General features: G+C 49.2%; 1 protein-coding gene across 4 annotated transcripts; it reads left to right on the top strand.

The window, feature by feature from the left end:
• vps13d (vacuolar protein sorting 13 homolog D) lies at window positions 1-27,300 on the top strand. Of its 4 annotated transcripts, none has more exons than XM_029833430.1 (70): window positions 1-307; window positions 897-1,073; window positions 1,563-1,640; window positions 1,834-2,024; window positions 2,161-2,241; window positions 2,357-2,473; window positions 2,664-2,768; window positions 3,157-3,327; window positions 3,699-3,799; window positions 3,885-4,053; window positions 4,185-4,286; window positions 4,397-4,583; window positions 4,663-4,842; window positions 5,205-5,335; window positions 5,456-5,507; window positions 5,756-5,926; window positions 6,072-6,202; window positions 6,278-6,410; window positions 6,490-8,751; window positions 8,827-8,978; window positions 9,202-10,254; window positions 10,436-10,526; window positions 10,606-10,732; window positions 10,809-10,989; window positions 11,079-11,261; window positions 12,189-12,333; window positions 12,402-12,621; window positions 12,809-12,980; window positions 13,143-13,258; window positions 13,392-13,616; window positions 13,694-13,980; window positions 14,200-14,333; window positions 14,877-15,032; window positions 15,197-15,374; window positions 15,507-15,581; window positions 15,655-15,855; window positions 15,970-16,059; window positions 16,175-16,315; window positions 16,426-16,551; window positions 17,026-17,100; window positions 18,266-18,368; window positions 18,597-18,749; window positions 18,826-18,961; window positions 19,064-19,111; window positions 19,207-19,357; window positions 19,728-19,932; window positions 20,013-20,260; window positions 20,331-20,522; window positions 20,714-20,840; window positions 20,912-21,054; window positions 21,136-21,266; window positions 21,421-21,596; window positions 21,834-21,957; window positions 22,230-22,465; window positions 22,543-22,645; window positions 22,807-22,964; window positions 23,029-23,137; window positions 23,218-23,388; window positions 23,663-23,764; window positions 23,867-24,016; window positions 24,109-24,258; window positions 24,380-24,476; window positions 24,555-24,703; window positions 24,847-24,981; window positions 25,049-25,216; window positions 25,299-25,431; window positions 25,516-25,711; window positions 26,010-26,141; window positions 26,217-26,457; window positions 26,623-27,300. In XM_029833430.1, the coding sequence occupies exons 2-70, from the start codon at window positions 977-979 to the stop codon at window positions 26,752-26,754; spliced, it is 13,086 nt and encodes a 4,361-aa protein (XP_029689290.1). In that variant the 5' UTR covers window positions 1-307; window positions 897-976; the 3' UTR covers window positions 26,755-27,300. The 4 variants fall into 4 exon arrangements, with proteins under 4 accessions (XP_029689290.1, XP_029689291.1, XP_029689289.1 ...); XM_029833431.1 differs by having other exon boundaries at window positions 4,660-4,842; window positions 18,615-18,749; XM_029833429.1 differs by having other exon boundaries at window positions 4,660-4,842.
• The last annotated feature ends 144 nt before the right edge of the window (window positions 27,301-27,444 follow it).

Here is a 27,444-nt window from a genome sequence, read left to right as displayed (position 1 = left end):
CGGAAGTGTGCGCTGAAACTTCAGTACTCCTCGGAAGTGTGTTTATTTTTGACACAACGACGCATAACTATGAAGCCTTGCAATGCATTATTCAATACAGCAGCTTTTTACCGTGGGAGGGAATAGTGTATCTTTAATAAAAACATTTAATGTTACGTCCGAGTCCAATGTCATACCAGCTGTTTACTTTTGGTTGTGAGCTCTCAACCTTTGGCAGTCAGTGCTAGCTAAGTGGCTAGCGAAGTCGGATTACCATCTTGGCTTCGCTCGTCAGCACCATGCTGTCCGGTCGGTGTTGCGCCTCTTAGTAAGTCAGTTGTCGGCTTTACATTTGTCATAGTTAAGTTGATGTCTTCTGCGTGGTGACTGGAGGTGTGTCGTCGCAGTTTAAGCTAAGATTACCTACCCCTGTAGTAATCATTTTAACAATTCTCGATGACCTCATGCTGTCTGGACATGAACGCGGATCGATAAGTTGATAAGAGTCTTAACTTGTGTTTGACTTCCAGACAGCAGCACAGTGTCAAAGTTAATCTCTTTGTCATTGTTTCGATGAGACAAGTCCTGCTGGAGATTGATTTTAAATGTGTCTAATTTATGGTTTGAACTAATGTTTTGGTCACCGACGTCAGGATGTTGGACGGTGTTGGGCCCTAATAACAATGTTGGTACTTTACACAACTTTTAGTGCAATAAAGTACAACATGGAAGCAAATCATAGAGTTTAGTAATGATATAGTGTTAGGCATGTTAACATATGTAAACCTTGCTGTGTTATTTCTACATGATTTGACCGTTATTATATCACAGGATTCCAGTATATGTTTAATGACGGCAGATATGCTCAGAAACCTAAAAGCTTTATTAAACTGACAAAATATCTTTTATGTTTGTAGACTCTGAAAACCTCCCGAGGGAGGGTTGTGATTTCAGGAGGCTTCATCACCAACTTCTTCATCATCATCCCTAATCCAGGATGTTGGAAGGTCTTGTTGCCTGGGTGTTAAACACATACCTGGGAAAATATGTCAGCAATCTGAACACGGATCAGCTCTCCATCGCCCTTCTCAAAGGTGATTTTGTCTTTTTTTGTCAACTCGACTCGACTCGGTTTCTGTCTTTTCCATTAGAATTGAGTAGCAGCTCAACACTGGAAGGGTTGTCATTGCAAGGCGGCCTAAACTAGTGACGTGTAGTAATCAGTTTTTAATGTTTTAAGCTTTTCTGTTCTGTAAGTGACCACCGGTGAACTCCTGGTGAACCTCTGGATTCTCTTCACAGTCACCTAGAACAGAACGTCTGCACCTCGTCGTTTTAATTAGCCATTATTATTCAGGCACAGAAGTAATAAAAACACGCAGTCACTGTTATAAAAATGGGTGTTTTGAGTATCATGAATGAGTTCTCAAACTGTTGCTGCTCACATCTGTTGGAACCTTGAAAAACGGACCTTGTAACAGGTCCCATCCCCTAATAGAAAACCCTTCAGACAGACCTGAGTAGAACCGAGTGGGACCCAGTCTAGGCTGAGTTGAGTAATGTGTCTGGCTGTTGCTCTCCAGGTGCGGTGGAACTGGAGAACCTTCCGCTGAGGAAAGATGCTCTTAGAGAGTTTGATCTTCCATTTGAGGTCAAAGCAGGTGAGACACCCCCAACAGCACCATTCAAAGTCCCCCTACTTGCTTCAAAATTTCAAAATAGATGAATTAAATGAAACGATCAATTTACCGCATGTAAAGTGTGAATAAAAATAAATGATTAAAACATACAAAAGCAAAATAGTTTTGGAGTTTATCCTTAAGTTCCTTCCCTGATCTTTCTGTTTTATTCCAGGCTTCATTGGAAAGATCACCCTGCAGATCCCTTTCTACAGGCCTCACAGTGACCCGTGGGTGATCTCCATGTCCCAGCTCAACCTGGTCATTGGCCCAGCCCAGCTGCAGGAGTTCGATGACGAGAAGGAGAAAGAGGAGGAAAGGCAGCGCAAACAACGCCTCCTCAAAGCTTATGAAGACAAATTCAAGGCAAGTGGAACGCAACAAGAAGAACGGTTCTTTAATAACTTGCTTTTATCTTCAGGCATCTGTTTTCCTGCTGTTCACGCAGCGACCGTGCACCATTAGGATACACTGGATATAATGGCGCACCTTGTGTTTGCAGAGTGAAGGTGGACAGAGAGGAGAGTCTTACTGGTATTCTGTCACTGCGTCACTGGTTACCAGGATTGTAGAGAACATCGAGGTATACACACACCGTCATGTCTGTGTCTGAGAGCTTGTGAGGACGACCACATTACTAAGTGTTGTTGATCGGCCGGAGGTCCCGACCTAACTCAGAGGTTCTGCTCTTTGTGTAGCTGAAGATCCAGGATGTGCACCTTCGGTTTGAGGAGGACTTCTCCAGCCCAGAGCCACCATATTCCTTTGGGGTTTGCATCCACAAGGTTTCTGCCCAGAACCCTTCAAAAGAATCGGTAAGTGCTCTCAGAACGCACAAAGTTTATTTTATGGTTTGATCTGACAAAAATCTGGCTCCGATTGAATGTATTTCTTTATTGGATTAAGATTATACTTTAAGTACTGATGAGATCTTCATTAGTTTGAGCAATTAGTCCTTTTTTTACCGCCATATTCTGAGTTTGAGGTTAATGTCTGTATTTGCAGGTCCAGAAGCTCCTCCGCCAAAAGCAGCTGGAGATAGAAGACTTCAGTGTTTACTGGGACACCAAGTGTGGAATGCTGGGAAAGCTCGCCACTAATGAGATCCAGGTCTGTAACGGAGCCGACGCTGCGCTGGGCTCGTTTACCGTCGTAACCATACAGGTTACACAATTCAGATGTATTTGTTTCACCATCTATAAAACTCGATCTCTATGGCTGAGTCGTGCGTTCATGTGATCAGACTATAGTTTGAGAAGCAGCTGCTTCAGGTTCTCCACCATCACAGGCTGCTTTTCTTGTATCTTTAGCTTCTTCTAAGTTTTGAGGTTTTACTCTGTCATTTCTGAGTTGTACGTCCTTCTCAAAACATATTTTCTGCACCTTAGATGTGTCTAACCTGAAGAGAAATCCTTAAAGTGTGTAATGCCATCAATATTTGGCATGTTTTCCAGTTTGATATCCTTGTAGAACTGACTCACTGGTTTTGACACCACAGGAAGCCATGACCCAGTGCATGCAGAGCCGGGAGCATCAGTACATCTTTGAGCCAGTGTGTGCCTCTGTGTTACTTAGAAGAAATACCTCCAAGGAGCCCTTGAGGTCCAGAAATAGCCCACGGATTGAAGGCCACATTCAGCTGGAGCCCATGTCCTTGCGGCTCTCACAGGTTAACAGCTGATCTCTAAATGTCTACATTTTGGGGACTCTTCTTATTTCTGTAATAAGCTCGTAAACTCTACGCTGACTCGGTAATTATGACTCTGTTTTAATGTCATTTTACTACATATTTACATATGTCATCATTTTATTCCAAGGACTCCCAATGTATGTTACCCGTTGTTATTTGTTAAGATTTAAAATCGGTCCATCGTACAGGAAAAGCTGCATCTCTCCGTAGGTCAGGACGTAGCCTGGCACAGTGTGCTTTAGTACGAGAGGTACTAGGATGTTTCCTTTGAGGCCAGCCAGGTGTCCGTTCACCTGTTCTTTAGCGTTGGCAACATTTGGACCGTGTTGTTGTTGTGCCTTTGGTTGTAGGTCCAGTATCAGCAGATAATGACGTTCCTCAAAGAGCTGGACCGTCGGGAGAGAGGGATGCTGTATCGAAGGTGGAGACCCCGGGTCCCCGTTTCAAAACAGTAAGCAGCAAGTTTGATTTTGACCCCTTTAACGGTGGTGCTTCTGCTTTAGTCAGAGTCTTTGATTCAGCTTTGCCCTTCGTAGCTGCCGACGGTGGTGGTTGTTCGCCATCCAGGCCAACCTCAGCGAGATCAGGGAGCAGCGGCAGCGCGGCAGCTGGGAGTTCGCTCTACGCCGAGCACGTGACGCACAGACCTACACCAGCCTCTACTTCAGACGGCTCAAGGGGATCCCGCTCAGCCCCGAGGAAGAGGTTTTTAAATTTAAGATTTCCTCTTTATTGGAGCTGTTTGTTTCCATGTCCGGTGTTTCCAGGATGTGTTCCCCCAGAGTTGATTATTCTAAGGAAGATTTTAATAGTGGAACTCTTTTTTCCATGGTTAGGATGAGCTGGAGCGAGTGGAAGAGGAGCAGACGTTGGAGGAGCTGCAGAGTTTGCGAGACATTGTTCAAGACTGGTTCCGAAAGCAGGAAGAGATTGCAGAGGTGAGCTTTGATGATACCAGTCCTCAAAGCATGACCCACTTGACCAGAACCATGCCCCTTTGTCTGTCACATCACTTTCCAGCTTTTACTGATTAAACTCCGTCTTTCAGAATGTGCGAGAGCCAAACAGCGACGTCCCGCTTGCTTCTCCCACCGCATCTGTCCCCAAAAGTGGGAGCTCAGGGATGATCCAGTACCTGCAGTCTTGGTTTCCAGGCTGGGGAGGCTGGTATGGAGCACAGGACCCTGACAAGCCTGAAGAGCTCTTGACAAGTCCTTCCTCGTGGGATATTCTCGGTGCGAGACTCTGCAGAGGGCTGGTGTAACGTACCATTGAATTATTGTTGATCTTTGCGATGGATTTCTTCTCCAGCAGAGACAGAAGACCTGTTCGATCCACTGGAGGACTCTCACACTCTCAACACGTTCACCAGGCGAGATCACCTGTTCGCTCGGCTCGAGTTCTTACTCGAGAAGGGAGGAGTCACGCTGTATCATCAGGACAAAGTCGGGGACACGTTGCACGAAAGTGGGGTCATCCAGTTGGAATTCTCAGGTCTGCAGAAACCGGGAGTGTTTTTTTGTGTGGAATGTCCTGCAGGGTTGCCATCACTGTCACAGGTTCTAGTAGAGATGGCTGGAAACAGCTGGTGTACAAAACCTAAATTTATAGCCTGAAACTGAAGCCATCACCATTCAAAGCCAGTCACAATCTCAAAATATAGCCGTGCAGCTCTTATACTGAGGTCAGTTAGCTGTCATCTAATGTGAGGATATGAAGTGGAATGACTGGAATCAAATGTGAGTCATTAAAGTAATGCTGCTGTTATCTTGTTACAGTTATTTCATACACACTCACAGCCCTCGGGTTTTTTTTGTTTTTTTTTTCAATTTGATTGATTCTAGTGTTTTTTCCAGGAGTGAAGGTGATTGTGGAGTCCCTCCCTCGCTCAGAATCCTCCGTGCTGGCGGTTAAACTGGACACCTTGTTCCTCAGAGACTTGACCACCCAGGGTACCATCTTCCCCTTCCTTGTTTCTCCCAAAACGGTAAAAAACTGGAAAGATTCAAGCAAACACTGCTGCAGCAAGAGCACGGCAGATAGTCCAGTACATTTATTATTACAGAATGTGCCACAGTTACCAGATTTCATGTTTGTGACACTCTAGGACAAAGTCGTTGTTGCCATCAACCAAACTTCAGACCAGTTCAGCAGCTCTGGTGAGACGATCTTTCTTGGTTTGTTGTTTTAAGAACACGTAGTTCCTAAATAGTGGAGTACTTCTGAGTTTTATTATTGAATGACCCACCAGTGTCGGTACGGTGAGCTTTCATTGGAAGGTGTGGGCATGAAGCCACAATGTAATGGTCCATTATTTGCATCTTTACCTTCTGATTGGGATTGAAACCACAGCTGTTCTCAGAAATCTTGGTCCTCATTCATACCATGTGTTCTGCTACGTTGCCAGATTGCCCTTCATCATCACCGGTGTTTGAGATGATTTATGAGCGGAACCCTGTCAGGTGTAAGTTTGAGAGAAGACTGGAAGTGAGCACCAGCCCGCTGAACATTATCTACAACCCTCAAGCAATAAAAAAAGTGACCGAGTTCTTCTATAAAGGAAGAGTTCATACCTCAGGTAAGTCCTTTATACCTTTGCTTGGTGTCAGATTAAACTCCACAGATAAGATCTCGTAGCGAATGACTGTTATTAATTATTTACAGGAATAATTCACTGTTATTATTACTTGTAGCTGGTTCATCTAAACCTGTTTGATATTCAGGGTTTGGCTATCAGTCAGAGCTGGAGCTGAGAGTGGCAGAAGCTGCCAGGAGGCAGTACAACAAGCTAAAGATGCAGACCAAAGCAGAGATTCGACAGACTATCGATCAGCTTCTTGTCGGAGAGTTTATTGTGAGTCAGATCCTCTGGATGGGTGGGATCACATGATCCATAGCTGAATCCTCTAATCAATCTGCTGTGTTACAGGAAAACAGTAAACGTTGGACCATGAAATTGGACATTAGTGCCCCCCAGGTGATTTTCCCGGACGACTTCCAGTCAAGTGACCCAATGCTAGTTGTGATTGATTTAGGCAGAATTCTTCTCACCAACTCTCAAGGTGAAAATAAACTGAATTAAAACCAGAGCAGTTCACAAGTGTGTTCATGTAGTTGACAGTCATTTATTTCCTTTGACAGATGACACTAAGGCCAGTTCAAAAGCTGCTCAACCTGACATGGAAGACCTGAGTGATGATGAGTTCCAGACACCCCTGGCCACCCCACCAGGGTCTCCTCCTCCTGAACTAGACGTGCCTTCAAAAGACCAACTCAAAAGCCCCGAGTTCCTCAGCATGCGATCCCCTGAAAGCTCACAGGCCTACAGCAGAAAGCTTTACGAAAAGTATTCCTTGTCCTTTATGGACATGCAGATCATGGTTGGTCGCTGCAAGGACAACTGGAAACATCTTCAGGAGAGTGAGGTGGGACCGACTCACGTGGTGGAGAAGTTTAATGTTCTGCTGCAGCTTGAACAGAGACTGCGCTACACATCGGACCCTGAGCTGCCTGGAGCTCTGCTGTCAGGGACCCTGCCCGACCTCAAAGTTCACATCAACCTGGAGAAAATGACGGCCCTTAGAAGTTGCTTGACTAGGCTGAGCAGCCCTTCCATCAATGATGGGGAGAGAAGCTCTGAAAAAAGCCCCGACCCTCTTACCCTTCGCCATGACAAGATCTTCCAGAGGGAGGACAGCTTGTGGAAGCTGCACGGTTCAGCCAAGAACTTGACGCAGAGCGTGATGACGTTAGAGCAGCACACGAGGGAGGTTTTGGTAGAATCACGTCTCCTGTTAGCTGAATTTAACATCAACTATATGCAACTGGGTGTAGAGAGTGATGGTCGCTATATATGTGTTCTGAAGGTGTTTGGCACCAATGCTCATTTTGTCAAACGTCCATATGATGCTGAGGTCTCCCTGACTGTCCATGGGCTTCTGCTGGTGGACACCTTACAGACCTATGGGGCAGACTTTGACCTGCTGGTAGCTTCTCATAAACACCTGAGTTTTGACGTCCCCACGGGCAGCCTCAGAGAGAGCCAGCCTTCCTCCCCCGTGTCCTCAGACTGTAGGTCTCCGCAGCATCAGAGCCGCCATTCTGATTCATCTTCTGGCGTTCATATGGATACGCTGTCTCCATTTAGTTCCGTTCTGAAAGACCAGGAGGCCCTGATTAAGCTGGAGTATCAGTTTGTGAGCTCAGACTGTCCCTCCATGAACCTGGACAGCTCCCTTCAGGTAACAAGCATGCAGGTCAACAACTTGGACATCATTTTCAATCCTGAGACCTTGGTGGAGCTGCTGAAGTTCCTCCAAAAGTCTTTTCCCAAAGAAGAAAACGCCTCATGTGCTTCAACAACCCAGCAAAATGCAAGACAGCTTTACAGTGAGGAGGAAGAGGGGACATATGAGGCCACCTATGACCAGAACAAAGAACTCACCGTGGAGATACATCGGCTCAACCTGCTGCTTCTCCGGACTGTGTCCAGTGGGACGGTCCTGGGTGCTGAGAAGAGGGGCTTAAAGATTGCCACTGCTAGCATCACAGGCACCAAGGTCAACGTGTCCATGGGGAGCCGGCTGGACATCCATGGTTCTCTTGGGTCCATGCAGTTGGTTGACCTGACCCAGGAAGGTGGCCGGAGCTTGTTTGTGGTCAGCATTGGCAGCGTTGAGCAAAGCTCTTCAGTTTTAGCTGGAATAACCTTTTTGGCTGACACCAGTGCGGCGCCCTCAGAGGCTTTAAATTTCCGCTTTCTGGAGAAAGCGGAAGGGGAGTGTTCTCTGACGCTTCAGATGGCGTCCCTGCACTATAACCACTCGGCTAAATTCCTGAAGGAGCTGAGTCTCTCTGCTAATGAGGTTGAAGACAACTTCAGGACTATGCTGAAAAGTGCAGCCACCAAAGTGTCGACGGTCCTCGCGACCAAGACTGCAGAGTACAGCGGCATGGTGTCACTTTTTGAGACTCCTTCACGGAGATCTCGAACTCACAGTCAAAGCTGGGTTTATCCCCTGGAGGAAGAGGAAGATCTTCCTGTAGAGGAATCTGACTCTCCATTAGACACATTCATGGTGAAGCTGACCCTTAACATCAGCATTGAGTCTCCAGTTGTGTCCATTCCTCGGAAGCCTGGACACCCCGAGCTTTTGGTCGGTCATCTTGGCAGCATAATAATCCAAAATTTTGTTCCTGGGCAAAATGCCCAAAGAGAGAAGCTGCAGGTGTTGGTGAAGGACATCCGTCTTTATTCAGTAAACATGAGCAATTTGGTTCTAAAGGGGGCTTTTAGAGGAGAAGCCGCTGGCAGTGCATCGCCCACCCACAGTGGGAGCAACACTCAGGATGAACCACAGTTCACTCGTCATGACTTCTTTGAATCTCTTAACTGTGGAAAAGGTACAATTTTGCTCTTTGATTGCAACCATTTGACAAACTTGAGAAACAAAGGTACACATTTGCTTTCTTTCGTAGCATTCCATATATTGAAGGACACCACAATTCAGTTCACCCTGGAGAAAATCCTGGATGACGACAGTGTCCCGTTCTCGTTGCTCACCCCCGAGGAGCCGTGCAGGAGTTCAGGGCTGCTGAGAGTGGAGGGCAGATTCGTCAACTCCGTACAGGTGAGCACTTTATCAAAACCAAAGTCGTGGAGCAGCTCGTCCCTACACACATGATGGGGTGACCGCACACGTAGACACCGACACACCACTCAATCGTGCACCAGTTTTGCTTGTGAGCTTGGCACAGTCATCAAATTGAGTCGTAGGTGTTGGGAATAACAGTTTGGAGATGTGATGATTCCTGTTTTGATGAGTGTATAACTGCCTGACACTTTGGTGACAGGTGTTCCTGTGCAAACCTGTGTATGAACAAGTTCTACAGACACTGGATAACTTGTCCCTGATTGAGGAGCAACGTGTCACACCCAGCCAACCACCCACGCCCCCGCCCCCAACTCCGTCCTCCACCAGACATCACCGCTTTCCAGACCCCCAGGGGGGGCTATTTGCAAGAGACCCTCCTCATATCAGCTTCTCCCACTTGTCACTGTCCTCCCCTTTGCCCCTCCAGTCACATAACGCTGCTCCTCAGCCCTTGTCCTTCACCCACCTCAAAGTCAACCTACATGTAGCAGAACTGCAGGTCCAGCTCAGTGCTGACCTCTCGCAGGGATCTCAGGGATTAGTCAGCCTGCGCTTCCAGGATTTGGAGGGAGAAATTACCAAAGAGCATCCTCACCTGTTGGCGGTTCAGCTGGTCCTGCGCTCACTCTTGATGGAAGATCTTTTAGAGCAGAACCCCGACTCTAAGTATAAACATCTGATGGTGTCTCGTGGAGCTCCCAAACCCTCTTCCTTCAGTCCAAAGGAGTATCTTTCCCAAAGCTGTCCATCAACATCTAATGCCCTGTTTCCAGACATGCCACGTTCACTCCCCGCCCACATGGAGGAGGCGCAGAACGTCTTCCAGCTCTACCAGCGACACCCCAACACCCCTTCAACATGCAGTCACAAGTCAAAGAGGGAGGTGGACTGTCCCGACACGCCACCTCCCTCTCCTACCCACCGTAACCCTTCCTCACTGCCGCCCCCAGACTTCGATGACTCCTTGGTCCATATCAATGTGTTACTGGTAGATCAGAACCATCCGGAGTACAAAACACGCTATGGCGGTGTGGGGAGGAGCGTGGATGTTGACTTTAACTGCCTGGATGTTCTGATCACACTCCAGACATGGGTGGTCATCCTGGACTTCTTTGGCATTGGCTCCACAGCCAATAATCATGCGGTGAAGGTGCAGCCAACATCATCGGAGCCACTTGCAGGTAGTGCTCTGGATGAGCTCAGCAGCGATGAAGAGACAACAGAGGGTGTCAACACCAAATTAGATCTGAAAGTAAGTTGTGTACAGATGCTTTCTAAGGATGTCCACTTCTCTAATGTTAGAATCGTTTTCTGTATGGGTGAAGATGTGACTGTTCAGGTGATCAGCTCACGTGTCATCGGCTGAAGGCTGTAAATGCTCATATAAGTCACCAGGTCAACCGTTCTCTTGTTAATTCTCTCTCTGTTTTCAGGTTCATTCTTTATCTCTCGTGTTGAACAAAAAATTCAACGAGCTGGCCAGAGCCAGTGTCTCCAAATTATCTGCTCATCTGGAAATGTTGGGTCAGTGACCATATAGATTTTTTCGACCCAACTCAAGGAAATTGCGTGTTTGAGTAATCATGTGATGACTCATATTTAGATGGAGATCTGGCTTTACAAGGCACTTTAGGGAGCTTATCCCTGAGCGACCTTACCCCCCACGGTGAGCTCTACAGGGAGCGCTTCACCACACGAGGAGGGGAGGCTCTTATTTTCGACATCTATAAGTGAGTGAACCCTTTGATGAATGCTTTGCGTTGATGGATGTGGTTTGAAATCCTGCCTCTGTTCTTCTCCTCGCAGGTACGGCCAGCCCGATCCTCTCCTGACGCGTGAGTTTGACATTAAAGTGCTGTTGCAGATGGCCTCGGTGCAGTATGTCCACACCCAGCGCTTCCAGGCCGAGGTGGTGGCGTTCGTCCAGCACTTCACCCAGCTGCAGGACGTCCTGGGCAGGCAGAGGGCTGCAGTGGAGGGTCAGGCTGTGAGTATGGAAGATGTGAGGGAGCTGAACAGAAGCGGGTCTGATGATGACAGCCATGCCTTCTCTCCTCTGTTGCTCCCCTGCTGCAGGTACGGGAACATCCTCAGCGGGCATCCAGGGTTTTACTGGACATAGAGGCCGGGGCCCCAGTTATCCTCATTCCAGAGAGCTCGTGCTCCCCGAGGGTCGTTGTGGCCAATCTGGGACAGCTGAAAGTGCAGAACTGCTTCCTGTCAGCTGGAGCTCAGGGGACGTTTTCTCTCAAAGACAAGGTAGAGAAACTCACCATGGCACACGCCTTTTTCCCTTCTCTGGTGAGTCCCGTTGCCCGTTCGTGCGCTCCTCGTGTTCCGTGCTCCTAACTCGCTGTATTTATTGGTAAATCAAATGGTTTTTTAATCCAAGTTTGATAAAAATCATCAAAAAATGCTTTTGCCAGTAAATATCTCAATGACCAATATATGTTCTTGGTTCACTAATCAGTCAAGAATGTGTAGAAAATATCTTTGAATGTCTTATTATTTCATTGAGCTGAATTGACAATGAATACAGCAATATCTGTGTGTTTGTTCGATAAATGAACTCATCAAGCATGTAAACTAACTAGTCTGCCACAGAATCTCCTGTTAAACTAGATTTGTAGCTGTCTCACCTCATTTCAATGCTGGCATTACTCAAACGAGCCCTTCTAGACTGGAAGGAGCTGCCGTGTCTCCTCCGTATTTAAGCACCAGCAGTGAAGGTCATGTGGGGGGGGGCTGCAACACTGGGTTTTCACACACATGTTGTGTTTTTCTTGTGAAGAATTTGATACTGCATGCAAATTCATACAAGGATCCGTCTCATTACAAGGTACCTCTGCGTGTTTTGCTGTGAGAAGGTTTGAAATCACGCTGCAGTTGTTTCAACAACACAACGTTTCCACTTTGTCTTTCGGTTGTTGTTTTTACAGTTTATATTGACTTTCTTGTCATTTTGAAGCTGGTTGACTCGTGAACGTGTCGTTACCTCCAGCTCGCTTGTTTGCAGTGAACTGAGGTTTCTGGTAAAATGTGCTGCTTGTACAGGAAACCCCAACTTTTCCAGCTTCATCTGTCAGTTTGTGGGTAGATGATACAGCTAGTGTGTGCACCGCTGTGTTAGTTCTCTTTGCTGCACTGTTCAGCCATTTTTTAATCATGCTCCTTTCTTCCAATAAGGAGCGTGTCAGGAGTGCAGCGCAGAGCAGCAGTGAGACTAGAAGCTCCTCGTCCAGCTCCACGTCCTCTGCTGGCTTCAGCCTTGGAAGGCCACAGCGTCCAGCCACCAGAAGGACCCCTGAGGAGGACGAGCCGCACGGCTTAGGTTGGCATTGCGGCACAGATCCTCGGCAGCTGTTTGGTTTTGAACTGAATATTTATTCATGCGTCCAGCTGAAGACCACGTGTGCCTGTTGGACTGCATTGCCCTGGACCTCCAGGAGATGGACATCTTCACAGCAGAGCGTCTGCCCTGCCAACTGTGGGAAGGGGGCAGTAACCCCCCCGAGTCTCCAGACCTCATCTTTCCATCTTATTCTGTCCGTCGCACAGGAGACAATCTGTTAAAGGACCGCTGTCGCCTCAAGCTTAAAGTGGAGCGTAACCTCGATAAGTACGGTGTTCTTCAAAAGATTTAAGCTTAAAGTCTCAAATCAAAACATAACAATTGTCCCCCCCCTCCCCCCCGTATTTCCATTATTGCTGTTTAAACAGTGTTATTGCTTTGAATTTGAATTTTCTTAAAGTATGTGAAGAAGCAGGAGTGTAGAACTGACTCCTGTGTTGGTGGCTCGTCTCAGGGAGCTGAGCCATGCCGTGCCTGACATGTCCATCCACGGCAGCCTCTCGTCAGTGCACTGCTCTTTGAGCCTGGAGCACTACCAGCTGATCCGTGGGCTCCTGGAGAACAACCTGGGAGAGCCGGTGGAAGACTTTCTGCGCCCATACAACCTGCAGGACCCAAGCACCTATGTGAGAAACCGTGAACCCCGTTTAGCCTCACACCTGTAAACCTGACTGAGGTTTCCATTGATGGCCAGCCTCAAGCAACAACTCGTACTTTTATTTTGAAATATCAGAATTATCAGTGTTAATGCTAAATATTGCCTACATGCTCGTTGTGTCTGTTCCTAGACGGTTTTAAGTGGGGACGTCTACTCCAACATGTCTTTCTTGGTGGACATGATGGATGTCAGTCTGGAGCTCCTGGACAGACCCAAACCGACCAATCCCAGCCGATCGTTGGCGAGGTCAGTCTTTGGCAGCACCATCATTACTACACATCCTTTTCTACTATATATTATACCTGTAAACCATTCCCTGGTATAGCTGAACAGGTGGGGCCTGTCATGTTGACGTCATGTTTGTGTTTCCTTTGACAAGATTTGACTTCATGAAATCCAAACTGCTGTTTGAGAGTTTCTCTAATGGCTCCAAGTCTGTCAACCTGGTGTCTCACTCCCTGCTGGCGTATGACACCCGTTACACCGGCCTGAACGGTGCCCACGGGGAGCTTGATGGAATGAAACCTAATGTGTTCGACTGCATCCTCCAGCCATCTAAAACCAGCACCAACCGTGCGTCACTGCAGCTGGAACTCCATTATAGGTACCAGAGAAAATGACCATAGCCAGCAGGGCCTGCACACAAGCGGAGCCTTGAGACACTGTTCTACCTCCTCTTAGATCCACGCGTGAGTCCTCTTCCTTCACGGTGGTCCTCAACAACCTCAGGGTCTTTCTCATCTTCGACTGGCTCCAGTTAGTTCAGGAATTCCTGCAGGGGCCAGCTGAGGCGTCAGGTGGGGAGGAGCATCGTCAGCGATGGCCCAGTAGTGGCGACGCCTCCGTGGCCACGACCAGCAGCACTGCGGCCGTCATGCCCAAAACTGTCAAGAGCGGCGTCGTCACCAAGAGGTCGACGGTGCCGGTCACCCAGGACCGCTGCCTAGAGATTAAGATCAATGTCACAGGTCTGTGGAAAAGCCAGTTGGTTTCAAGTGTTTAATTATTAGGTTATAATTAGGTGTTTATCCATGTGCTACTACAATAAAAAGAAAACCTCAGAAAACCTCATTCATCAACAAAAGCAACTTTTGAATAATTGAGGCTTTTTTACAGTGTGTAAGTTTCACAAATTTCCTCTATTTAAACGAACGTCTTCAACGATGTGAAATCTTGGTTGGTTCCAGGCACAGAGTTTGTAGTTGTGGAGGACTGGTCGTGTTTGGACACCAATGCCGTCATTCTCAAAGGGACCACGGTCCTCACCTACAAGCCCCGGCTGCTGGATCGACCCTTCTCTGGAAGCCTTGCAGGAATAGAGGTCAGCTCTCTTGTTGTCACGGCAACTGCTGCTCAAAACCTGTAGCAATCCCTACAGGACCTATGAACCTCTTGGGGAAAAAAAGAATGCAAATTTAAAATGTAAATAAAGTGCATCACAACTTTCAGAGTGTACCTCTTGCACCTAAATGTCAGAGGTCATCTGTCCAGTTGACATTCTCGTCCTCATCCTTTATTGGTAAAACCCAGAAAAACACAAGCTAAAAATAAACCTACAGTTCACAAATCCCAGAAAAGATGAAAACGACTAGAAGTACAATTAACAAACAAGCAAATAGTGAAATAAGTTGTTGTACTTTTCCCTTCAGGGGTGGACTCTCTCCATCCCCTCGGTCCTCTGTGTCATCTTCTTCTTAACTTCATGTCTAAATACGTCTCAGGTCTTCCTCCAGACCTCCTCCTCTGCATCCTTCTCCCAACACATTCACTCTCCCTCCTCTGGACTCGTTCATCCAGCTCCGTCTGGCCTCTCGTGTTCTCATTACTGATCTTCCTCTCTGCCTCTCGTGTCTGTCACCCTCAGGTGTTCTCCTGTCGTTTGGGCAGTGAGCAGGAGACGGCGTTGTCCATCATTGACCCAGTGAACATACAGGTGGAGCTGTGTGGTAGCCCCACATATCAGAGCAGCTCGGGTCTGCTGGACGCCTTCAATGTGGAGGACATCCCACCCCTGCTAGAGGTAGAGAAGACTTCAGAAATGATGTAGAGGACAAATGTTTCCCACGCGGTCACTAGTGATACGAGTCAGCATTTATTCTGGGTTTAAGCCAAGAGCCAAAGGAAGACGTGCGCTCTCACGTATGAGCTTTGTATTGAGCAACTCACGGCTGTGTTGTCTGACAGATTCAGTTTCCTGCTCTGGACATCCGCCTGTCCTACAACGACATTCAGCTCTTCTTAGCCATTGCGAAGTCCATCCCGACTGTCACGGCGCCGCCTGCTGACAGCACCTCAGCAGCCAACCTGCAGCCCGCTGACACACCTAAAGAGAGCTTCAGACAGAAGACGGAAGCCCTCATCGGTGTGTGAACGCCAGCCTCCTGGGCTCATGCTCGTCAACATTGGCAACACATCGTTCAACTGATTCTCAGAGCTCCTCTCTTCTGCTGTTTCACTCCGAAGACGACGCTTTTCTTCGCTCTTGTCTCCACAGAAGGCCAGTTGACCCACTTACAGGACCTGGGCTTCAAGAAGGAGGACTGCAAATCAGCCCTTTTACACTGTAAAGGTGAGTGAAGGTAGACGGTCGTTTACTGAATAAAACAAGCAGAACGGTAACGGCACCGTAACGTCTCTCACAGGTCAGCTGGATCAGGCTGCTGCTTGGCTCCTGGAGAATGCTGAGAACATGGCAGGCCACCCCAGAAGCAGGGACGACTCGGGCTCCAGCAGTCACTCGGCTCCGCTGTCGGGGGTGGAGGTCAAGGCCGAGAGCGTCTGCATTTGTTTCATCGACGACTGCCTGGACTGTGACATTCCGCTGGCCGAACTGACCTTCTCCAGTAAGCATCGTTATCCAAGATGTGTCAGTGGGTTTGAAGGAGCTGAGGAAGAGGGAAGCTCATGTTTGCAACTGCTTTTGTCGTCATGGTGACCCCGTGCCTGTCTCGCGGCAGGGCTGTACGTGCTGCAGCGTATTGGGTCCACCCAGGAAGGCAACGCCAGCTTCAGCCTGTCTGGAGACTATTACAACAGAGAGTTCTCAGGTAGACCCTCACACACTTCAGAAGGTCACCTTTCACGCACCCTTTGGGCGATTAAGGTGTTCCTCTCAAAGCCCTACAACAAAACTTGCTGCTCATCACAGTGTGACTTTTCCAGGCTGGGAGCCCTTCGTGGAGCCCTGGCCCTGCTTCCTGTCCTGGCAGCAGCAGGCCGCCGGCCGCCTCCACCCGCCGCGCCTGAAGATGGAGGTTCGTGCCAGACACAGACTGGATGTGAACATCACTTCTGTTCTGTTGGGTACGTGTTTGAATCGCTGAAGGTTCTGGCCTCCCTGCTCACTGACGCACGGGTCGGCAGTCCTGACCCACTGTAGCTCTTCTAATATCATCTGTATCGGCATTAACCAGAACAATACAACACCACCAAGAGCTCGTGGATGGCCGACTACTGTAAGGAGGAGGAGCAGCCCCCCCAGGCCCCAGCCCCACTGCCTTGGGTGGGTTCATCAGTCGACCCCCCCAACCTTGGACAGAGTAAGTTCCGGAGTCTAAAGTCTTTTGGAACATGGGACCCTTGAGTGGATTTGGACTGACTGAACACTTGAGGAATGTGGGCTAGTGACCTTGATCTTGATCATGTAGTCATCACATATTAAATACCAGAGGTTTGGATTATTCTGATTCTAACGCTTCCAGTTCTAAAGCTGCAGGATTAATTAATGATGTCACATCTGAAGGATGAACAAGTGTGTGAAAAACTGGGTTGGAAATATTTCCTAAATGGCCCGAGCGGGAGTTAGAAATGGCTCTTCAGCCGGGTTCCTCTGGTTCCTCCACTGAAGGGAACTGATATCACTGTTAGTGGTTCTGAGCACCTGAAGGAAATGACTCTTCTGAAACCTTCTAATCTGTGCCCAGTCCAGGACGGGCTCGGCGGCCCTGTAGCCCTCTTGTGTGTTACCTCTGCATGTGTTTCTGTCTGTAGTAACTCTCTCTCTCTGCTGTCAGGTGCTCCTCTTGCTCACCTGAGAACTAGGAGCACTGCCAGCTTGACCTGCCTCGAGCAGCAGATTCACCGCGGAGGTACTGTTCAGAGAGCAGACAGCAGCTCTCGCCGTGTCCCAGCTCTTAATCGGTCATCATAGACGGACTCTTTGGGCTTCTCCCTGTGTTGTGAGCCAACATGGACTTCGGAGAAGCCGATTATACTATAAACCGTGCACACGTGTGCACTCATTAGCTCTCCAGAGGAAGATGAAACACAGTCGAGACCAGCTGATGAAGTGCGAAGACTCTGAAGCACCCTGGTGTCTTCTGACTGTAGGAATGTTTACCTGAGCAGGCTTTGATGGTCACAGCTTCACCATGCTGAATCTGTCTGAGCAGATTTGGCTGAAACCTGAAGCTTGGGTTTGGGGTTCACTGGCTGACGCCACCATGTTGCTGTGGCCCAAAGAAGCAGCTCGTAAATGAACGCTCCTCATCTTCCAGAGAGACTTCCTCCTTTTTCCTTTGGCTCTTATTTTTGCTTGGCACTAAGCTTTGCTCTGCATGGCCGGTCTGCAAGCTTGTGAAGGATGTTGATGTCTGCTGCTGTGTGGTGCTGTTTTTGTTGCATGTTCATGTGGCGCTCCTCGCTCTCTCACTGGCTTTGAAAATGCTGAAAATGTTGGAGATTTGCATAAATATCAGTGAAATATTTCGTCACCTCTCTCAAGAACCTAAATAAGAATTTTCAGTCAGCAAAAGTTAACAAGGCTATTAAATTATTTATTGAAAATGATCTAATACTTAATCATTCTGAGGGGAATATTGGTTGACATCAGTATCTTAATGCATTAAGTTACTTTGACTTGTAATTACAGTGTTTAAACTGCTTCCCTGTCAAGGTCGGAGGTTTTCAGACCTCAAACTCTAATGATTTAGACACGTTATAAAAGTCCCAGCCAACATCCTCGATCACTGAGCCTGCACTTACTCACTAGTGCCTCTCCAGGTAACCCGTGGTATTGCATGAGGAGATGCACCTTAACTGGTTTTCGTGCCCAGTTCAGTAGAAAAGGTCTATAAAAGGCTGTAGTCACAGGACCACCTCTCATTTTTAGGGATTGATTGACCTTTACAAATGTACCCTTCTAAATGAAAGGAAATCAAAGAGGATTAGTTTTGTTAAACTGAACATAATCTACTAAAGTGGAAATTAGCAAACCCCTTCCTAATCTATCTTTTATGTCTTTGTTTCATGCAGATGTTAAACTGTCCAAGCGGAGGCAGCCGTTTGTGCCCTACGCCCTGCGCAACCACACAGGATGCACCATGTGGTTTGCCACCCTCACCACAACGCCAACACGGTAGGTTGAAGAGCAAACAAGGACATTTTCATTCATCCCACATGATCCTAGAACAGCATAGTGTCACCTGTGTTTCTGGAAACAGCATTTGCCTTATCAGAGGTGACTGAGGCTTGAAGAATCACTCTGAGATGACAGTATTCTACTTTCAGTCCTTGGTGCAACAACATCTGTGCCTGACTTGTGCTCCACGGGCTGTTTTGATGTAATGACTTGATTCCGCCACAGGGTGGCGCTGTCCCACAGCAGTAGCGCAGACTCCATCTCAGAGGTCCACAGCCAGGGAACAGATGACACCCATAATGTCAGTCGCTGGAGGGAGGTGTCGCCTGGAGACGAGATTCCCTTTGAGTTTGAAGCCCGCGAGAAGCTTCGGCACCGGTACGACTGAGTTAAGGCGTCAGATTTGGAGAAGGTCGTTAGCTGCAGAGCGTTAGCTGCTCCTCATCCTCCGCAGGCACACTCACGAGCTGAAGCTCCACCAGCTGCTGGTCCGCGTGTGCGGGTGGGAGCAAGTCAAGCCGGTGTCGGTGGACAAAGTGGGCGTTTTCTTCCGTTACGCTGCTGCAGACCGAAACAGCTCCTCCAACACGGTGGGTCCTGCTCAGCCGCCAAGATAATGGGATTCTGGAGGTGCTGGCGCTCCATTTCTGCGTCACTGATCTACACATTGACCTTTGTCTCCTTTTCTCCAGGTTGGAAGTCCCATCAGCAGAACCAACATCATCCACCCTCACGTTTACGTACGTCTGCACTCGTTTATGGAGCATTTCTGTTCTCCCTCTTCCATCCAGGAATACTAACATGGACACTAACACCGTTCTTCTCGAACCTTTAGTTCTCGGCGCTGCCGCCTGTCCGGGTGGTGTTCTCCATCACGATGGAGGGTGGTGCCAGGAAGGTGATCACCGTCCGCTCTTCTCTCATGGTGAAGAACCGGCTGGATGTTCCAATGGAGATCCGCCTCGACAGCCCTTCTGCTCCTGACAGTGAGAAGCTGCATACATTTTTCCAACTGACCTTAAGAATTTCTTGTTTATCGGTAGAAATTTGGTTTGTATTTACAGCCTGATGCTTTCCGTTTTAACCCGAAGCTGAAATGTCCTCTGACCAGTGAACGCAGCACTTTTCCTTCCAGTTTAAGTCTGTGTTCATCCCAGTGGTCTAGAACCACAGCTGGATTAAAACCTAACTGCCCTCACAGCAGAAGCTGTCCAGCATCCTCCCTCTAGCTTCTTCCTTTCTGGTGTCCATTTTTCCCTGTATTACTTTCAGCTACATCCACTGTTGAGCTCACTTTGGGCCAAACCAAAGGCAAATCCCATCTTTTCAGCCATGTTGGTGTCCCTGTGTTACCAGAGCCAGTGGTGTTGCCTCCTATCCTGCCTGCTCAGGCCTTAGCCATCCCCCTCCACCTCACCTCATGGCGGCTGCAGGCTCGGCCCAAAGGTCTCGGGTTGTTCTTCTGCAAGGTTCCCATCCACTGGACAAACGTGGAGCGCCCTGGAGAACTCAGCAGCAGCAAGAGGGAGTGTCACTCAGCTGACATGGATTCCAGTTTCAGGTAAATCAGACGCTCGATCCTCATAGTTTGGGTGTTTGTCCTCTCATTCTCATTCCCTGTTGCATCTCTGCACACTGCAGGTTTTGTGTGGTGATAAAGAAAGAAAACTACCCCGAGCAGCAGCCTGCAAAAAGGGATTCTGGGAGTAGCAAGCAGATATATCGCCAGCCTGGTCACACCATCTACCTGCTGCCCACCATGGTGCTGGCCAACCTTCTGCCCTGTGAACTCAACTTCTATATCAAGGGCACGTCCATTAGGGGGTCGCTGAAGCCGGGCAAAGAGGCTGTGCTTCACGCCACTGACACTTCGCAGAACATGGAGCTCGGTACAGCCGCCAGCTGCCGTACGTCACCTCACCTTGATCCCATGTCTGATGTCTACCACGTGTGTCTCAGGGGTCCTGCTGGAGAACTGTCCTGTGTGTAAAGAGCTGCTCATCCCACCCGGGACCCAAAACTACGTGGTCCGAATGAGGCTGTACGACACCAACAAGCATCTGCTTTGCCTGACTATCCGCATTATCTTGCGGGCACAGGGGGCGCTAAAGATCCTGATATCTGCTCCCTACTGGCTGGTCAACAAGACGGGTAATCGTGACCTGACGTTGAGTGACACTTCTGCTCCACATGTTATTTTAAATGTCCCCTGGGGAGTCCGAGTCAACACAGAGAGCACAAAAATGAGATAAAGATCTGCTGTCAGGGGTCTCCACTGTGCTGCCACTGGCAGTACTTCAACCTTCAGCCTCGCTTTGACTAAAAAGGCGTCTCTCTGTCAGGTTTGCCGCTGATTTTCCGCCAAGACAACGCAAAGGCAGATGCAGCCGGCCAGTTTGAGGAGCACGAGTTGGCCAGAAGCCTCAGCCCATTACTGTTCTGCTACACTGACAAGGAGCAGCCTGCCATGTAAGTGTTCCTGTTCCTGTTCCCGTTGGTCCAAATAAATGCATCTTTTTATTCACCCCATCTCACATTAGGTGTACGATGAGAATCGGAAAAGGGATCCATCCAGATGGAGTTCCAGGTTGGTGTCAGGGCTTCTCCCTGGATGGAGGGAGTGGAGTCAGAGCAGTGAAGGTGATCCAGCCTGGGAACAGACCCGGCCTCATCTACAATATAGGCAAGTCATTCAAAACCTCTCTAAATCAGCCGGAGGCTGGAAATGCTTCTCAGAGTTTGACTGTCCTTTTGTCCAATGCAGGAATCAGTGTGTGGAAAGGAAAAGGCCGCTACAGAGACACTCACATTGTGACATTTGCTCCTCGCTACCTGCTGGACAACAGATCCACCCACAAATTAGCCTTTTCACAGAGGGAGTTTGCAAGAGGAAAGGTAAGAAACCTCTGCTCTCACACGCAGAAACGTGGAGTGTGAACAAAGCTGCTGCTCAGCATTCGCCACTAAAATCCCTCCTGAGTAGTTTAGCGCTGTTTCCGTAGTAACAACGTGTGATTAATGATTAAAGCACCGCTGTTGTTTGTCTCAGGGCACAGCCAACCCAGACGGCTACATCTCCACCCTGCCCGGCTCCAGCGTGGTCTTCCACTGGCCCCGTAACGACTACGACCAGCTGCTGTGCGTCCGGCTCATGGACACGCCCAACTGCACCTGGTCGGGCGGCTTCGAGGTCAACATCCCCAAGTCTTTCCACGTCAACATGAGGTGGGAATCGGTTTCTACCTGAACGCAGGCGGCTCGTATTGCTGTTTTCGATCATCAGAGCTTTGGAACCACAGGAAACACGGAGCGTTGGGGGGGATTGGAGAGGATGTCTCAAACGATCAGGACCTGATTTGGGTGCACTCAATGATTTTATTGTGATTCGGAGACAGATGACGGAGGAACTGCAGCCTGGGGGACGATAGACCCAGATGATAACGATGATTGTGTTTTACACAGGGACACCTTAGGGAACTGCTTCTTCCTGCGGACAGAAATCACCCTGAAGGGAGCCACCTACCTGATCTCCTTCACAGACGCCGACCAGCTGCCGCCACCCTTCCGCATCAACAACATGTCTGAAGTACGTCTGTGGACGCAGGAGAGTTCTGTGCACAAAAGGAGCGGCTTTGAGGAAGCTTCCGCCTCAGATTCATCCTCTCATTTTATGCCACAGTGGCAAAAAGTGGTTGATTTGTTGAGCAGTTAAATTCAAATCTGTGAAAAAGTTGTGGGTTAATAGTAAAGTTGAGCTGAGAAGGACTCACTACAGGGTCCGGAGCTCAAACCAACACCCTTCTGTTTCCAGCCGCCATGACCACGATGTATTTAGCCGGTGTCTCCTTCACCCCGCAGGTCCCCATCCAGTTTTGGCAGCATGAAGTCGCTGACATGCGGCTGCGTACGGAGGTTAAATCCAGCTCGGTGCTGGACTACGCCTGTGACGAGCCCACGCTGCCGCCGCACCTCACGCTCACCGTGAAGGGGGCCGGCTCTTCAGAGGTCACAGCTGACATGAACTTCTTCAGAGAATACAACAAGCTCTACTACGAGAACTTCATCTACATCGCAGCCACACACACGTTCTCACAGTACGCGTCGGCCATTGCTCCAGTCTTCTCAAAGGTTCTAGAAAGGTTCCAGGCCTGAAATGGTCGTTATTTTGCAGGACTGTGGAGAAAAGACCTGTTGGGAAGAAACGTCTAGTGAGCTGTGCTGAACTGGTTCTGGACGTGGACACCAAAACTCAGCGGGTCATCTTGAAAAAGAAGGTAGGGCTGGTGACCAGAGTTAACCCCTAATGGGCTTGGAGCAGCGTAGAATGTCTCCACACGACGAACGGTGACAGGAAATCTGGGCTTTGGCTTTAAATCTTGAGGTTTGTGGCCTGAATCGGTTGAACCTGAGCTGACGGCTGGTAAACGTTGTGCAGGAGCCGGGGAAACGGTCCCAGCTGTGGAGGATGACCGGTTCTGGCATGTTGTGTCACGAAGGCTCGTCTCCACCTCAGAACAAACCCGCGCAGCCGCGGCCGCTGGACTCTTCTCTGGTGCTGGACATCGCTGGACTTGCTGCTGTTACTGACAACAGGTGTGTCCTCTGAGGGACATTGAGGTGCTGGAGATGGTCTCTTCATGGTTTCTTCTCTTTCCAGTTTTGAGCCTTTGAAGCTGAGGAGGCCGGACTCTCGCCGCAGCACGACGCAGACGTGGAACTTCAGCTCGGGCATGCTCACCTGTGGGCTTCCCCGCCTGGTGGTGCAGGTGGGTCCACTCTATCTCCTCCAAGTTGAGAAGGTTGAGCTGAAAGTTTGACTGTCTGACCTGTGATCTGTCCTGTCCAGGCGAAGGGCGGCGTGGAGGGACTCTACGATGGAGCCGAGGTGGTGCTGGGACCTGATTCTGGTCTGCTAGAACCGGGCCCTGAGCAACAGTTCATCAACCAGAAGATGAGACCTGGCTCTGGGGTGCTGTCAGTACAAGTCCTCCCAGATGGACCCACTCGTGTCCTGCAGGTGCTTGAACAAACACCGAGGGTTCCTCCACCCTTAAAGTAAAACCAAACCTTCAACAGATGTTTGAACAAACCCCCTCAACATCTACAGCAATCCGGTGCATGAAACAGAGAAAAGCCGCCTAAATATTGACTCCAAATCTAGTTTAGTTACAAAACTCAGGATGAAATTCAGGATGTGCAGATTCTGTGGACCCCAGAACTTTTTTTTCTTTTAACTCTTATTGGAGGATGATTCCAGTTTTAACTCTTTTAATGCGACTTTTATTTTCCAGATAAGTGACTTTTATCAGAGGAGAATGATCCAGAGTTCTTCCAGCGTGGAGCAAGACAGGAGCAAAGACTGGGTGAAGCCAGAGAGCGAGCAGGAGCTGGAGGTTTGGGCGACATTCCCACCGGACAGCAGAGGCCTCCGCTCGGCCCCTGCGTCACCGTCCCGGTTCAGAAGGAATTCTGCTGCAGCCTCTCTTGATTTGCAGGTTTTGGTGAATTTGGAGGAAGGCGTGGGGGTCTCGCTGGTGAACAAGGTTCCTGAGGAGCTCGTGTTCGTGACCCTGTCTGGCATACGTGTTCATTTCACACGCACGACAGCCAATGAGGTCCTGGAAGTGAGCATCCAGAGGATTCAGGTGAGCTGGCGACAGAAGAGCGAGGCGGCTCCCTGAGGCCACGTTTGTGGCTGATGTGTGCAGTTATGAAGCCACAGCTCTGCTCTCATTAGGTGGACAACCAGCTGCTGGGCACCACCCAGCCTGTGATCCTATGTGTGACGCCCAGCTCCAGTGAGAGCGGCGTCAGCGACAGTGGCCCCGCCCTGCAGGTCAACGCCGTTAAGGTCCCCAGCAGGCTCATGCTCACTGAGCTCTTTAAGGTGAGCGTTACCCACGGACCGCTGTCACAAACCTAGAGAACCTTCTGGTCTCACTTTAGCTCGATGCTAACGTAGCATGAGAAATGTGCTGATTACAGACTGAACAAAGTTATGTTTGCAGCACCTCATGGTGACGGCTCGACGCTTCACCGTCATCATAGAAGAGAAGCTGCTGCTCAAGCTGCTCAGTTTCTTTGGATATGGACAGAAAGTAGCCGGTGGGTCGCTGCTAATATTAATGTTGCTCAGAGAAACACAAGGTGGAATATGAAAATAACCGTTTTTTATATTTCTAGAGCTGGAGAAGGTGGGGGAAAACCTTCATGAGAAGTCCAACGAAGATGCAGGACCTCCCAAACGATACTACTTTGAGAACCTGAAGATCAGCCTCCCTCAGGTCAAACTGAGCGTCTTCACCTCCCACAAGCTGCCGCCTGACCTCAAGGTAACGACCAGACCTGGCGTCTCTTAAAGTTGTTAAGAACCGTACATGTGTTGATGTCAGCACATCGTCTCTGAGCTCGTAGGAGCCGGGAAAAACACGTCTGAGAAATCGCCTCTTTCATCTTCTACGTTTTCTGCACGCAGGCCCTGAAAGGCACCCTGGGGTTCCCTCTGATCCGATTTGAAGATGCCGTCATCAACATGTACCCGTTCACCAGGGTGCACCCTTACGAGACGCAGGAGATCATCATCAACGACATCCTCAAGCATTTTCGAGAGGTCAGCAGGCGCGGAGTGAGTGTGGAAGTGTCCTGGATGAAGGTATCAGGGTGGTTTCTGCGTGCAGGAGTTGATCAGCCAGGCAGCCCAGATCCTGGGCTCTGTGGACTTCCTTGGAAACCCGATGGGCCTCCTCAACGATGTCAGTGAAGGAGTGTCGGAGCTGATAAAGTACGGCAACGTGGGCGGTCTCATACGCAGTGTAACTCACGGCGTGTCCAACTCTGCAGCCAAGGTAGGTGGTCGTGATGTGACCTGTGACCTCCTGCTCGCCTCCCAAACAGGCAGAGAGGAAGCTTCTTGGTTCTGTGTGTCAGTTTGCAGGGACGTTGTCAGACGGGCTTGGAAAAACGATGGACAACAGACACCAGAGCGAGCGGGAGTACATCAGGTACCACGGAGCCACCAGTGGGGAACACCTGGTGGCAGGGATCCACGGACTGGCTCATGGTAAGATACAAACAATCTCCTGAAGACCTTCCAAACCGGCCAGAACCAGAAGCTGACGCTGACATGAAGCCTGGTGTCCCTCAGGGATCATTGGAGGCATGACGAGCATCATCACCTCCACCGTAGAGGGGGTGAAGACAGAGGGCGGAGTCAGCGGCTTCATCTCCGGCCTGGGTAAAGGTCTCGTCGGCACGGTGACCAAACCCGTAGCCGGAGCTCTGGATTTTGCCTCCGAAACAGCCCAGACGGTCCGGGACATGGCCAGCGTCAGCAATCACAGGTGGGGTGTTTCGGGACGTGTGTGCATGTGTGTGCACGGGCACGTCAGAGCTCCGGGTCCTGACCTTGAAAAGGTCGGCAACATGTGTTGCTCAATGATAACTGCGCTAAAATGTGTTAATTAGCTCAGGAAATCACGATGGTTCAAAATTTCATTGGTTGGTCAGTAATTAGTCCAGTTCCTGAGTCTGGTAAAGGTCATGTGACGTTGTCTTTAACATCTCTTATCCTGAACCCTCGGCCAGCTTCCAGCGCTGTGTCGGTGAGTTCTGAGCTGTTCTCCCCGCTCTTGTGTCCAGGCTGAGCGTGCAGCGGCTCCGGAAGCCTCGCTGCTGTAAAGGACCTCAGGGGCTCCTTCCTCGCTACTCCGCAGCTCAGGCCGACGGCCAGGAGCAGCTCTTCCGCCTCACCGACAACATCCACTCCGAGTTGTGGGTCTCATGTCCACACGTGTGTGACCTTTGACCCTGACTGCGTGCTAAGGTGACTGTGTTTGCCCTCGCCAGCTTCATCGCCGTGGAGCCCATCGACACCTACTGCGTCCTCATCTCCTCCGTGGCGGTCTACTTCCTGAAGCCGGGGGACTATGTGGACCGAGAGGCCATCTTCCTGGAGGTGAAGTACGACGACCTCTACCACTGCCTGGTGTCCAAGGACCACGGGCGGGTTTATGTGCAGCTCACCAAGAAGGCTGAGAGTAGCGGCAGTGGCGTGGCCATCCCTGGCCCCTCCCACCAGAAACCCATGGTAATGCACGGTTACCTCAACACTTCTGAGAATAACCTCCATATTCCAAATTTACAGTTGACAGAGGAAACGAATCGATAAACAATATTCTCAGATCAGAATTCCTCGTCTTGGTCGTCCAACTCGATGGAAGTTGCGTTTGCGTCAAGGTTTTTTTCTCCTCAGGTCCACGTGAAGAACGAAAGTCTCGCCATCAAAATCTCTCAAGAAGTCAACTATGCCAAGAGTTTGTACTACGAGCAGCAGCTGATGCTGCCGGCCAGCGAGAACGAGGACTCTCTGCTGCTGGACTCCTGATCATGTGACCCGTGTCTGGCGCCTCCCAAACACTCTTTTTCTTCTTTTGTTTGACCAACTGCAGTAAAGGGAAGAATCTTGCTACGTCATAAGACAAAGCACAAAAGCTTATGCAACTGTTACACTGACCGTGTGACCGTGTGACCGTGTGGAAACAGTGTTTACCAGTGGAAGGCAGGAGACCGTTGTTAGTCAATATAAATAATGTAAATAGAATGATTAACGGATTATATTAGCTTACAAGATATAAACTAATGTAAATACTAATTCTAAACTAACTCCATGAGGTGATATGAATTGGTACTGTCTTCATGATCCTATTTTGTGTATAAGATATCAGAGCTGAAGGGAAGAACGTGGCATTGATGGGATCCTCTCCTCGTCTCCTCCACAGCAAACGGCTCTGACGTGCTCTCATTTTCTTCTGATTTTTCACTTGTTTGCTTCTTGGTATCATGTCGGATCTTCCTTTAGGTTTTGTCAGGGTGGTGAACATGTATGTAAAGTTCACTTGGTTTATGTTTAAAATAAAACACTACAAAATTACATTGTTGTGTTGCAATCCTCAGACCATCATGGGGGGGGGGGGGGCATTCTCCAAACTACAAGGCAGCATTTTACCCCATGATCACACAACATTTAGAAATAAATTCCGACATAATTTAAATTTCTCTCTGGACAGAACGACCT

The sequence above is a fragment of the Takifugu rubripes genome, chromosome 3 (assembly GCF_901000725.2).
Source record: "Takifugu rubripes chromosome 3, fTakRub1.2, whole genome shotgun sequence".
Lineage (NCBI taxonomy): Eukaryota > Metazoa > Chordata > Actinopteri > Tetraodontiformes > Tetraodontidae > Takifugu > Takifugu rubripes.
The sequence above is the reverse complement of the archived record's forward strand: the minus strand, read 5'-3'. Positions and strand labels throughout refer to the sequence as shown.

Bases quoted from the DNA above. Each gene is read 5' to 3' on its own strand.
- vps13d (XM_029833429.1), top strand. From the start codon at position 977: ATGTTGGAAGGTCTTGTTGCCTGGGTGTTAAACACATACCTGGGAAAA. The intron at 12,622-12,808 runs GTACGGTGTTCT...GGCTCGTCTCAG, and splicing joins GTGGAGCGTAACCTCGATAA to GGAGCTGAGCCATGCCGTGC. The intron at 25,432-25,515 runs GTAAGATACAAA...GGTGTCCCTCAG, and splicing joins GATCCACGGACTGGCTCATG to GGATCATTGGAGGCATGACG.